The sequence below is a fragment of the Rhinoderma darwinii genome, chromosome 3 (assembly GCF_050947455.1).
Source record: "Rhinoderma darwinii isolate aRhiDar2 chromosome 3, aRhiDar2.hap1, whole genome shotgun sequence".
NCBI classification, from domain to species: domain Eukaryota; kingdom Metazoa; phylum Chordata; class Amphibia; order Anura; family Rhinodermatidae; genus Rhinoderma; species Rhinoderma darwinii.
The window spans coordinates 31,367,900-31,381,015 of NC_134689.1; the positions used below are offsets into that span (position 1 = coordinate 31,367,900).

The window sequence follows — 13,116 nt, forward strand, 5'->3', positions numbered from 1 at the left end:
AAAAGTGCTGCATTAGGCAGTGCTTCCATATAGTGCGGATGTGTGGAGCATGGAACATAGTACAAATCGCTTGTCTCTTTAGACTATATACAAAACTATTAACAATTCTACAGGAAGCAAGAACCGGTTTGTGTAAAAGGACAAAAACAAATAGGATCAATTGAATCAGATAATCTGACCTATTAAAAAAAAAAAAAATACTGATCCATTCACGGTTATTGCTACGTTGGCAGCGTGCAATCTATATTTGCTACAGAATATACCATTATGGGGAACAGAAGGGTCCTAATTTGTTGAAAAAAAAGATCTGTGTAAACGGGCAGCTTCGACATCCTCATAAGGAATTCTACATAAAGGATGAGCTGTTTATACATGGAAGATAGCTGGTGTTGCCTCATGGATTAACCCGATACACTAACCAATTCAGTACGCAACTTGAAGGCCAGGAGAAACCATAGCTGTTTATTACTGGGAACCTGGTACTGTACCAATACAGCTATTCTATCTAGCCTATGGACCAAGCCGATCTTTTAAGCCAGAATGGTAAGTGTAGGTATTGAAAACTCTGGATAATAAAAAAGGCTTTAATTATATACTGTATATTACACTCACCAAGTAAATGAACCAAATTTGCCATCTAGTTGTCCACATAAGGAAACGCTTATGCCTAATGAGAACACTATACAATGGTATTGCAAGAATGATATTGGGCTTGTATTTTAGGAATCATTTCCATCCCCCAACTAAACAAAAACCAAAAAATAAAGTAAAAAAAGTGTATGTACTTGACTTAAGGATAAAGCTTGGATAATACACATGTGGAAAGACATGACAAACACTGCCAGAAAGCATGATGTTTTGTGATGGGGCAACACTTAATGTGACTTGGGTCTTCCTTTCGATCACTTACCAGTTTCAGGATGTTCCATCTCACCGATGCTGCCATCAGGGGTGGTTCGCTCATAGTGGTCTTCTGGGAGAGCCAAAGGCCCTATTCTTGGTCCAGAAGATGATTTGCTGCTTGGGGTCTCTGACTCCTCTAGGCCGCTGTCATAGTAGCTGTGCTGAGAAGGGTCCTGGAGGTCAGGTGCCTGATTGGATGTAGAAAATGTCACTCGACGATGAGGTAACTAAGGAAGATAAAAGAAAAATCATGTTACAACCTGGATCTCATTAACATACACAAAGTAATGAGGAAACAATACGCAGAGTATGAGAAATATACAGTTTACTTGAATTTGTATAAAATGTCAGACAAGATGTAAAGGGTCTTAGTCAACTAATGCTACACATTACTTTCTGCATTTTAATCGAAGATCCATTTATATACATACCAATATTAAATGATCAAAAATTCCTTGGCAACAAGCAAAACCTAACATTACCCACATTACCGTCAGTATTTGCGCAAGAATAATGATAATGTATGCACTGCAGCTGGTAATCTTTTGTTAGAGAATGAAGGCGTTCGCCTGGGTGCTGTAGAAAGCGCCACACAACGCATGCAGTATAGGAAATAAAAATGGAATAAGGATCAATAAATATGGATTTTTTTTATTAATCCAGAACAATTCCACCCCGTTCCTCTTTTTAAGGTTCTGCATCTTAAAAGAACACAAAGATAACAGATGCAACAACGCTAATGAGTTTCCCAGCTGACAATGGCCACATTACAATGGACCCCATTTACACCAAAATTAGACCAATGGCAGATTGTTACAAACACTCGTTATCGAGAACAGAGTAAATGAGAAAATGTTTCTGAAACGGGGCAATTGAGTCAGGGTTTTTAATATATAGGGGTTCCATGTTCAGTAGCCCAACATATGATGGACATTCAGATTGAGGAAGGCAAAGACTTTGGATGAGTTCAGAACCATCATAGCATAACCATCGGAAGGTCTGTGTCAAATAGATTTGACAGGATTTTTTACCATGGCGAATCCTGAAGGCAAGCTACTGCTTTGGGCACTGTATAGTGCTATTATTGTGAACAAATATTTAGACATTGTGCAGTGTTTTTTTTTTTTTTTTTTGTGTGCACGTCTGTATTATTTGGGCACTGCAAGGCCCGGATATCGAAGCAATGTATAAAGATATTACTCAGCCCTCCAATGGCCTTTATCTTTAATGCGGTAAATGCTACGGCTGTGTCCACATTTACCTTTGCTTTAATTTGGTTAAGGACTTAAATTTCTCATGAAACAAATTCAATAAAATATCGCGACATGCAAAGAAAACCCTTGACTGGCTGCAATTCACATCACATCCACTAAGTGGCCACCCGTAGATACACATAGCATAGACATCTCATGGAAGAGTATCTCAAAACCAAGTTTTTTTCCAAACCTGGTCATCACGTTTCAACAAATCCCGAGATTTGGCGCAAGAGGAAAGGCAAGGAAGGACACATCTGTATGTATAAACTGGCTTTAAAGGAAAGGTGTCGTGAAATTTTTATTTATATATCAATTTGCTTTTAGTGTTTTATTAAAATAGATTTTATTTATTTGTGTGTTTGTGTTTTACAATTTTTTTTTCTAACTTTTTCTTCACTATGGGGGCTGCCATTTTTTTTTTCATCTCTGTATGTGTCGATTAACGACACATACAGAGATGGAATACGGCACATACATCCCCATAGAGAATGCGAACGGGAGCCGTTCCATTCACTATGGTGTACGCCCACACAGTCCAAATGGAAGGTCTTCAGCCGAGCGACATCCGGCACCATTTTCTTGTGGACCGGAAGCCGCGGCCGGACAGTAAGAAGACTACTTCCGGTCGCGGCTTCCGGATATGTGATTAGAAGCAAGCACTAGGAGCAGACGGACCGGAGGCAGCGGCTGGAGCAGGTAAGTTATGTTTGTTGATGTTCGTGTTTTAGTGTGGGATTACCACTGTATGTAAGCCTGCTACACTGTGTATTCGCTCAAAAAATGGCGGCACACAGTGTAGGAGGTTTGAACATTCAATCCCCTCCTTTCTCCTGGCACTAGCCAGGATAAAGGAGGGGGGATTGTTTGAGGACGCTAGAGTGAGTGCGTCTTCTCAAATTTTGCAGCATAAAAGCAATGTGGTTGCTTTACCACATGCCAATGCTGCAATTTTGGGAATTGCTCCCTCTAGAGACCAGCACAGGGAAATGTTATAAATTAGAATCTAATTTATAATATTTCCTGACTTGTGAAAAAATTAAAACAATGTCTAATCATGTATATAATAACTGTTTAACAAAAAAAAAAATAAAAAATGTGCGACACATTCCCTTTAAGGGTATGTGCACACGGTAGCAGGCTTTTACGTCTGAAAAGACAGACTGTTTTCAGGAGAATACAGCTGCCTCGTTTCAGATGTAAATGCTCCTCCTCGCATTTTGCGAGGCTTCTCTGACAGCCATAAATTTTGAGCTGTGCTTCATGGAGTTCAATGAAGAACGGCTCAAATTACGTCTGAAAGAAGTGTCCTGCACTTTTTGACGAGGCTGTATTTTTACACGTCGTCGTTTGACAGCTGTCAAACGACGACGTGTAAATGACAGGTCGTCTGCACAGTACGTCGGCAAACCCATTCAAATGAATGGGCAGATGTTTGCCGACGTATTGTAGCCTTATTTTCAGACGTAAAACGAGGCATAATACGCCTCGTTTACGGCTGAAAATAGGTTGTGTGAACCCAGCCTAAGAGTAGTCTAACTGCTTAGGTTTGGTGACTGGATGTAGACCCAAGTACAGTTCACCGAAGACTATCCAGATGCATAAACTTATGGAGTCACATGGATGTTGAATTTATCTTTAGTTATTTGGAAACCGAATGATTGTCATATCAGATCCTTTGATAAAGGCAACAGATGAAAATATATAGATTTCATAACATGCTGGGCTTTGTAGTTCCAGTGGCTGATAAGGTGCCAGCTTAGACATTGCTTCCTTAAGAAGTCTCTTAAAACACTGTTAAAGCCTCATTGTAAACACATGGACAACCTCAGCTGGACTCTGCTTTTGCAGAGCTCCATTTAGATTCTCAAAATAACCATGACATCAATAACACTTTGACATTACAGTCCAAGCCTAGTCCCCTGAAGTTTCTGTATTCGAATGCCCACAATATCCAGGCGCTGGCCATTTGTCTCAGGCGGAGATGATACCTGTATTAAGTAACAGATGTTTATAGATATTCACAGATGCCTGCTTTCACAATGGCTCGGACGCTTTCTTCAATTGGCTGCCTCATGTTTACAGATAAAGGCTTTCAAGACATAAGTGTTTCTGCAAGCCTGGATATTATAAACATCAGTTACCCAATAAGAGGTCAATGTGCACCACTTGCAGGGAAAAAAAATATACATTTGCGTCTTGTCATTGAAGATGTTCCACTGCAGTCATACTACGGGCATGAACAGTCAGCTTATAAAAAATAAAATAAAAAAAAATGGTAGCCGGATGAGGGTGGATGACTAGAGCAACGTTTCCTTAAAAACACTGTACACTAAAGAGTTAACCCAACAAATTTGTAACATATGACGTATGGTTGACTATGGCAGGCAGTCTATAACTAGCAATGATGCCCCATGGATATAGTATGCAGTCCGCTTCAGATCATATAAATGGGCTATCTGGATTTTTTTTTTTTATAATAATGCCGAATATTGAGGGGCTAGTTGTGAAGTTTAGGATTGGGGAGCAAGATGGTGGTTTTATAAGATAGAGCGGTGTATGAAATGTTATAGGGGTAATACCATGCTTGAATATTATGTCATATAGCTACAATATGCCATAGCATTCAGATTCCAACCCTTGGTTCACCGGCCGATCTTGAGACTCGACCTAGGTCTCTTTGGCATTTAACTTGTAGAGATGCGTTATTTCACCACTGTTCAATTAAAACCAGATATGTATCGAACTCTCTAATAATGAATGCTTAACTTAATTCTCTAATTGGTGAATAACCTTGTTCTCTGTAAACCCAGTCAAAAGATATTCCTCCATTGAATACAGTTGCGTAAATCCACCTGTCGTAGCTATAGATTTAGTTCAGCCTTCGCTGGTGGAGGAAGTAGATTTGATTATCTTATCTGTGTGTTACACGTCTCAGTCTCTATTGATTTAGTGACCACTGAGTAGCCCTCTACACATGTATATACTTATTGACACTTCATGAATGAACACCGGGTTATCCGTTGCTTGTGTCACCATATTACTAAATATCATTCTCTGGGCTTGCATAAGCAGCATACTAAAACCCAGACATTCTTGCGATGACGCATTGTCTGCTCACGCCATTTTCCTACAACGTGGTACTTTCTAATATTGTAGCAGGGTAAATAATTGTAATGGGGTGGGGGTGTACCAAGCAGATTCAAGCTGTGCTGAAATTACCAGCCTCCGATTGCCTGCCTTGGATGCATCCTGCAAGAATCTATCAGTACTTCCATGGGGTATAAAGCAGCACTGTCACATTGGCACTATATTTGGCATTTAGCTTCAGCGTATTTATGCAGAAAGAATCTGAGGACCGAAGCAGCTTAAATGGACTTGAAGTTTTCAAACAATTTATGCTGATCTAATAGTATACCTGATTAAAAAACAAAAACACCTTAGGAATTTACTTGCTGTTAAAATTTTAGTTATTTTATCCATGCAAATTCCGTGTGACGTTACTATCACTAGGTATCTCGTTTCCTGTAATCTGCTGTCTATCTGTGTTGTCAAGCAAAGTTTTCCACTAGTTAGAGTAGAGGTGACGGACTACAGGAAGTGGGGGAGGGGGGTGTCTTCACTGCTCACCTATACAAATCTATGAAGGCGGAGCAGGAAGAGGGAGCAGAGAGAGTCCGCAACAGACATGCTACCCATAGAAGTCTATGGGGAGGGGAAGGGAGTAGGAGCAGAGTATGAGAGATGCAGGCTGCTGGTAAGATTTCTGTCACCCCAGTTCTGGATTCTCAGCTACACTGTTAATTACTGCGGTTTAATCTCCTCCATGCTGCTGCAGCTTTTAAAATATATATATATATATTATAGCAAAACAGAGGATACAGCAGCACCTGCTTGAGAGGCTCTAGTGGACAGAGCTGAAACGTCGCACATGGGGCAATAAAGTACCCTCTTTTTTCACTATGGTGTGCTGCCTGTTTTTGGGATTTATATATATGAGAGAAGTTATGTTCTGTCCACTAGCTCAAGGACCACTGAGGATTAGTCTACAGAAGGGAAAACTAATAAAAAATGCAGGATACAAGTTGAATAATGGCCAGAAAGTGTTATTCCTCATGTACACACATATGACCGTTTATTCTGAACACTTAGATAAGCCTTAGAGAGCCCAACCCCTTGAAATCAATCTGATAAATGTTTTTCGACCAATGGTACAGATTTTTTTGTTGCCGTCGGTGATCGTTTGAATGGCCAGATTATTATTTCCTGAACAGCAAATTATAGTCATTAACATAGGAAAAATTTAGCAGATTTTCAGTTCAACTATTTTAACAGATAACCTTGCCCAGCTGGAAATGGATGCATTTCGTACTTTCAACCATTGAAGGTTCTTCGACAATGGACGTGTTTGCAACAATGGCATATAGTGTATAAATAGTAGAAGTCAAATATTGGAAAGGCTATGTAAGCTATGTTACTGTTCAATCCCCAGATTATTTTGTACGTCAGTCAGATATGACATATGAGATATCAACATATGTTATGTTCTATCATTTTGGAAGATACTAATAATACATAAGAACATCTTTATATCACTTCAGTATTCATCCCCCCCCCCCCCCCCCAATACACTAGTTTAGCTGGGTAGGAAAAAATATTTAATGAGTATAATATGAGTGTAAGGATTCTCTTTAGAGATACATGGTCTGGAATTTCCTAGAGAGATTCTCTTCAAGCTTAAAGAGTTCTTGTAGAGGATCTATGGCGTAACAATTTTCAAATTTATCTCGAAAGTCTCTCAGGACTCCTGACAAGATTGGATGTGAGCAGGAAAAACAAGATGAAGGCAGACAACCCAGGAGGAACAGTTCAACAGAAAAGTGCCTCAAGGAAACCACCTTTTAAGGAAATCTAGTGCTGAGCAACTTATCTTAGCATTGTAAAAAAAAAAAGCAAAGTTTCTCAGCACTAGAGACCGGTAACCAACCCAAAGTTCAACATGTTAATGAATGTATGGCATCTGGAACATTGTTTTAATTGACGAGTGTGTGTGGGGGGGGACAATTCTGTGTTAACACTACTTTAGAGTTTTTTTTCCAGAAAAAAACTCATTAAAGGAGTTGTCTCATGAAGAAAACCCCTTTCCATATGTCCTATTATTGCATTTGGACATCATAGGGGGTGATCTCCTGCACTATGAGGCAAAATTGAGAGCCACGCTGTAGGAGCTGTTCCCGTTCTGGTGGAATTGAGCCATCCTCGTGTTATGTGGCCAAAATGGTCGCCATGTAATACTGGCAGGCACCAGCTTTTCCTAGAAATAAAACAACCATTTGCCGCAGGACCAGGAGCAGACCCCTTTAAAAACCCAGCCTATTTCTAGAGATGTAACAGCCTTGGGTTTAATAAGTTGAATTGGTTCTCTCCAACCCATTTTTCAACCAAGCTGGGCCGTCAAATTGACTGGCCGCCACAAGAGAAACATCTAGAAACCCCCAGTAAAACAAAGCGTCACCTTGGAATACATGACAGACCTTCATATTTTACATGGACAGGCTAGGTTGACCAGGGTAAGACCACCTTTTTGTTAGCAGGTCTTTACTATGGCTGATGAATTGAGCTTCTTGAGTGGGTTACCTGTCTATGACATCCATTAATAAGACATATAGAAAGGGGTTGTCGTGATAAGATAACCCCTTTAAGGATTATTCCGGTCATATAGTATACATGTTGAAACGGAACGCTCATCCGAAAGGTCAACAGAAAATTTATTGTGGGAAATATTTTCATTGCCCCATGTGTATTTTTCTCAGACATAATTAAAGCTTGTAGCCTTTGCCGCCCACAATCTAGAGCAATGTATGGCAATGATAAGTGTTCTGACCGATGGAGCAGTTATGTAAAGAATATTTATTTTTTATTACTTTTGCATATTCTTTCATGTATTAATTTTTGGTGCACTAAGGGATGTAAGGCTTAACCTGCACTGGATCGTCACCCAGGGGGATACGTAGTATTACATGTGGTCCCTGCTGCAGGGGAGCCTTTGTATTATAAGTGGTCATTTAAATGAATGATGAACTGCTGAAGTCTACCTGAGCGAGAACCACTATTTGTTAGCAACTCTCCATTTTGGCTCGCAAGGGGAGGGGGTCATGAGCGGAGAACACCCATACGATGTCTGTATGCCCAAAAAGGGCGTACGTCTCAAATAATTATCCATTCATGTGAAAACAAACCCAATTATAATTGACCACCAGATAACTGTATCCAGAATACAAATAAAATTGATTCACTTGGTGTAGCCCCGTAGAAGTGGAATAAGCATTATGATATAGCTGTTAAATTCTGTTGGGACATTGAAAATGCAATTTCCTTCAGCAAATCACTAGTTCATAATATTTCACCAGCACAATATATCTTTGCAAAATTTGACTTTCGAAAATATTTCCTTTTGATTAAAAGAATGCCCAAAATACTGAATCTTCTCAGACGACAAGATTTATGTTTAGCTATTTTTCAAGTAGCAGATTTGGATTAATAAACGTAAGCCTGCAAAGAGGGGAATCTACAAGTACATTAACGGTGTTCATTGAGGTGGAACATTGAAGGAATATTTTCTATACTTACTGTAAACTCTTCTCTCGGAGAGGCATCAGTGGAATGCAAAATTACAATAACTATATTAATTTGTTTCTAACCAACTCTGCTTTTCTCTTTGATGTGCTATATTTACTAATCCATTTACTACCACATTGGGCAAAAATGAGATGAAAAAATTCGACATTTCATCACGTTATATGGCTTGATGAGTAAAGTGAGATGAAAGCAATCAGAAATGGGGGAAAAAAAAAAAGGTTAAAAAAAATAAAGAGTCAAACTGATAAACTAGATACAGGGATACTGGGCTACAAAGTTACACATTAGTCACTTTATGTTAAATACACACAGAGATGACATTGAAGGATGGGAAGTTACTTTCTTCAGGTCAGTGATCCTGAGTAACGGGTCAGTTACTCACTAAGCATTGGTCATTTTGGCTTTGTTGTATATTAACAAAAGAGCACAAGTTCTCACACATTCTAAATTATTCTACTTTTGACCAAGGTTTTTACAGAGATTCTTGGCCTTTAGGTGTAAGAAGTGTGTGATATTAAGGGTCAGCACTTGTTAAATGCTTGTAAACCCTGGACACAACTTTATGGGCTATTTGTAAAATGTTGGGCATATGCACATCACAATTGTAAAAACGTCTTCACGGTTTCCAAAAAACTATTAAATAGAAATAAAACAGAAGGGAGTGGATCGTGACAGAATAGCTTACAATACCACCTTAACAGGTACATTTTTGAAAATTAAAAGAGACGAGTCAATCGTTATTAGGGCTGTAGACTGAAAAACCATGACAGTAAGGCCCTGTACACACTTGAGTTTTCTGCCGCAGTTCTTGCCGGAAAAACCGCGGCAAGAAATGGCCGAAATTGCCTCCGATTTATTTCAGAGGGAGGTGGAGAAGTTTTTTTCAAGCGAGCGGAAAAAAACGCTCGTGGGAAAAAAGTAGTGACATGCCCTATCTTGAGGCAGTTTCCGCTTCAAAAAGCCCATTGAAATCAAATGGGAGATGTTTTTTCCTCTGCCTGTTGAAGGTAAAAAAAAGGGCTAAAAAAAAACACGTGGCAAAAAACACGAAAAAATATGCAGAAAAAAAAAAAAACTTCAAAAACCGCCTGTGGTGAAAAATAATTAAAAAAAAACCGGAGCTGATTTTTCTAGAATTTTCTGCCTGCAAAAAACTGAATAGGGCCCAATATGCTTTACTGACATTTTTGAAAATGTAACTCTTTGTTGTACAAGGTGGCGATACATTTCAAGATTGTATTGGCACGCTCAGAAATCCAGGGCCATGAAGAGGTCAAAAATTACCAAAATTATCTGTACTCAAACTAAAAGTTTATACTAGTTCTCTGGCTCTCGATGTCATGGTAAACCCAGCCTTAAACACCTGTTAAATACACAATAAATTTTTGATTCCTTTGGCAATTTGGAAAATCATATTCTATAGATGCAAATTTAAGGTTGATGACCTGTAGTCCTCATTGGGTCATTCACTGGTCAGAAGTAAAGCCTGGATATATATATGTTCTCAATAAAGTGGTATATATCATGTCACAATGCGTGTACCGACAGAGTACCGACAGAGTACCGACAGAGATTCTGAAGTTCACAGAAGAGCAGGACTAGAGGGAGCAACAGGTAGCTTTAAACTGTATTTTATAGATTTTCTTGCAGGAGGAGACCGATAAATTTTCATTTGTCAATGTCATTATCAGTATCAGTCATAAAATGGTACTGTGAAAACAGAAGAACCTGCTATGTTTTCTTCATTACACGCTGCTTTGTTAATCATCTGCAAAGTTGTAGTGATCAGGGCTGAGATATTGTGCAGTTGCTAGAAAATTCACTCATAAGTGACTGTATGTGCATCAATTTTTATTTGAGGGCTCCTGGGGGCTTTGATGATGAAGTATGTGATCAGGATGAAAATGGCAAAGTCAGGGCAATTTGTTCAAAGAGATTTATTGGAGCAAATATGTGAAACCGCACTTTAAATCCATTCCCTGCCACAGGGAACTGCATTGCACTGCTACATTGAGCAGTACAGAGGAAGGAGAGGCCTTATCTGCCGTGCGTAACCATTTCTTTGCCTGAAAAACACCACTGCAATTACAAATTAGAGGTTACAAATCACAATTATGGAAAGAGCAATATTCAGAAACCTATATATTTTATAAACATAATTTCATGTTTTAATGGCCGATTTATATGTTCATGCAAATCCTCAAGTCTCTATATAGCAGATTCTTTAAATTTAGAATCTTTACGTTTCCCGTCCACCGCCGCAAAAAGACGTTATGGTGAACATGTAATTCCCACGTATTATGCGGTAATGATGGTGCTAGCACAGTAGTTATGTCCGCACCCTTACCTGCAGGTGCTGGTTGATCTATAAAGCAGACACCCACTCTAATGGCTAGGATCAAAGATAGCTCAAATTACGGCCGTTTAAACCTTAGATTCCACGGTCGATAATGATTGCAGCACCGAAGTGATTTTACAGACTGAGCGCCTCTGCGGGGTGCCAGTGGGTTGCCATGGCAGCATGGCGCCTAATAATGACCCCAGAACTGTCATGTAAAAGAGCCCATAAGGCCCTACCTAAAGCAGTGCCTAAAAGGCTGCCTGTGAATGTAGTTAAAAAAAAAAAAAAAAAAAAAAAAAAAAAAAGACGTTAAACTAAAAAGTATTGCCAGAATTGCTGTTTCTAGGTCATCTCACCTTCCAAAGAAGCAATAAAAAATAAAAGAAAGTGATCTAAAAGTCATATGTACCCTAGAACGGCATCAATGGACACTACAAATTAACCCTTATACAGCTCCAGCATCATACACACACACATATACATATACATACATACATACATATATATATATATATATAGCCTATATATAAAAAAAAAGTTATGGCTCTAAGAATGTGGCGGCACATAAAATTTTGTATCGCCATATAGTAACAAGACACAGGACAAAACTTAAGTAATTTATATCGCATGATGAATGTCATACAAACCAAATCTAAAAAAAACTTACTTTTTCCATTACCCCCTCAATTTCTTTAATTTTTTGTACAAAAACAGTGTGGGCATTCAATTTCCTTAACAAATAATGACGAAGGATTCAATCTTAATTTTGTCAATACATATGGAGGGAACACGGACGAAGAACCCATAAAAAAAGTTCTAAGGCAGGTGTTCATACTACTATATAAGTACATAGAAACAGACATTGCACACATACTAAGTGCTGGATGAAACATAGTAATTAAAGTGATTACAAGGGAGTCAAGTGAAGGAAGCTGGTCTGTCCAGATCAACAAGAGATATAGTAAAGAATAAAAAATACATATAGAAACCATTGATGTCATGGAAATATTTTAAAATGTATTCCAATGATTATTAAATGATTATTTTTTTTTTACCATTTCTTGTGTGAATGATGATCCATTTAATATAGAATTACAGTCCTAGCCGCCTGGATCACAAAATGGTTCTGTTTTCCATTATGAGTTTTTGAAACAAAGAAGAACAGGACTAGAATGGCTCTTCATAATTAAGCTAGCTACTCTGGCAATGGCAGCTTTCCCATTTGATTCCTACCTCTACAAAAAGAGGCTCGGACTACCGCATGCTAACAGACTTAGCCACAGTCACGGACATGGATTTACTGGAACCTTGTGACCCGGAAAGAAATCTCGCTTTCTTATGTAAACCGCTTTACTTTCAGTCTAGGAGCTCAGCCCCTCTAAGACTGAATCGGGAATGGGTAATGAGAGGGAAAAATGTAGGAAAGTGTGTGCCAAGATGCCCCATATTGTTCTTACCCTTAATTACAATAGTGCCTACATCACTCATGTAGATGTTTCAATTCATTGTGCATCTTTATTTTTAATTCCTTAACACTGCATCATGCATGACAATCATACAAGTTCCCGACCTGTAGAGCTTAGTCTAATCTTGGTGAATTAAGAAAAAATAATAATTGGACACTGTTCTCTGCAAAGGCCGAGAAATTTTGCTTTACAGAGCATTTTTCTTTGCTTTATTAGGGGTTCACAGAGTGATCATCTCAAATTCACCATTAAAGGATTAAAAGGGGTAACTTCAGAAAAAGATCTGGATGAAGACTCATTGATGACTTGAAGACACTGCCATCTTGTAAGCTTTAAGCTACCCTTCGTTTGTTATACTGTGTACGAGACTGCACAGGAGGTTGTGGACGCCATAGAAAGTCCTGATAACAGTGGTTGAACTAACAACATGCCATTGGAGCTGCCCTAGACCAGACATTTTTGTTTTCCACAACCTAGAAGTTTCCAACAGCTAATAACCCTTTCACCCTTAAAG

At 38.8% G+C, this 13,116-nt stretch overlaps 1 protein-coding gene across 6 annotated transcripts in view; it reads right to left on the minus strand.

The window, feature by feature from the left end:
- Positions 1–13,116, minus strand: part of PCDH1 (protocadherin 1) — a 184,871-nt gene that overhangs the window by 47,989 nt on the left and 123,766 nt on the right. For all 6 annotated transcript variants that reach the window (XM_075856207.1, XM_075856205.1, XM_075856208.1 and 3 more), the window contains exon 4: positions 911–1,130. In XM_075856207.1, the coding sequence (XP_075712322.1) occupies positions 911–1,130 (220 nt within the window). The remainder of the gene's footprint in view (positions 1–910; positions 1,131–13,116) is intronic.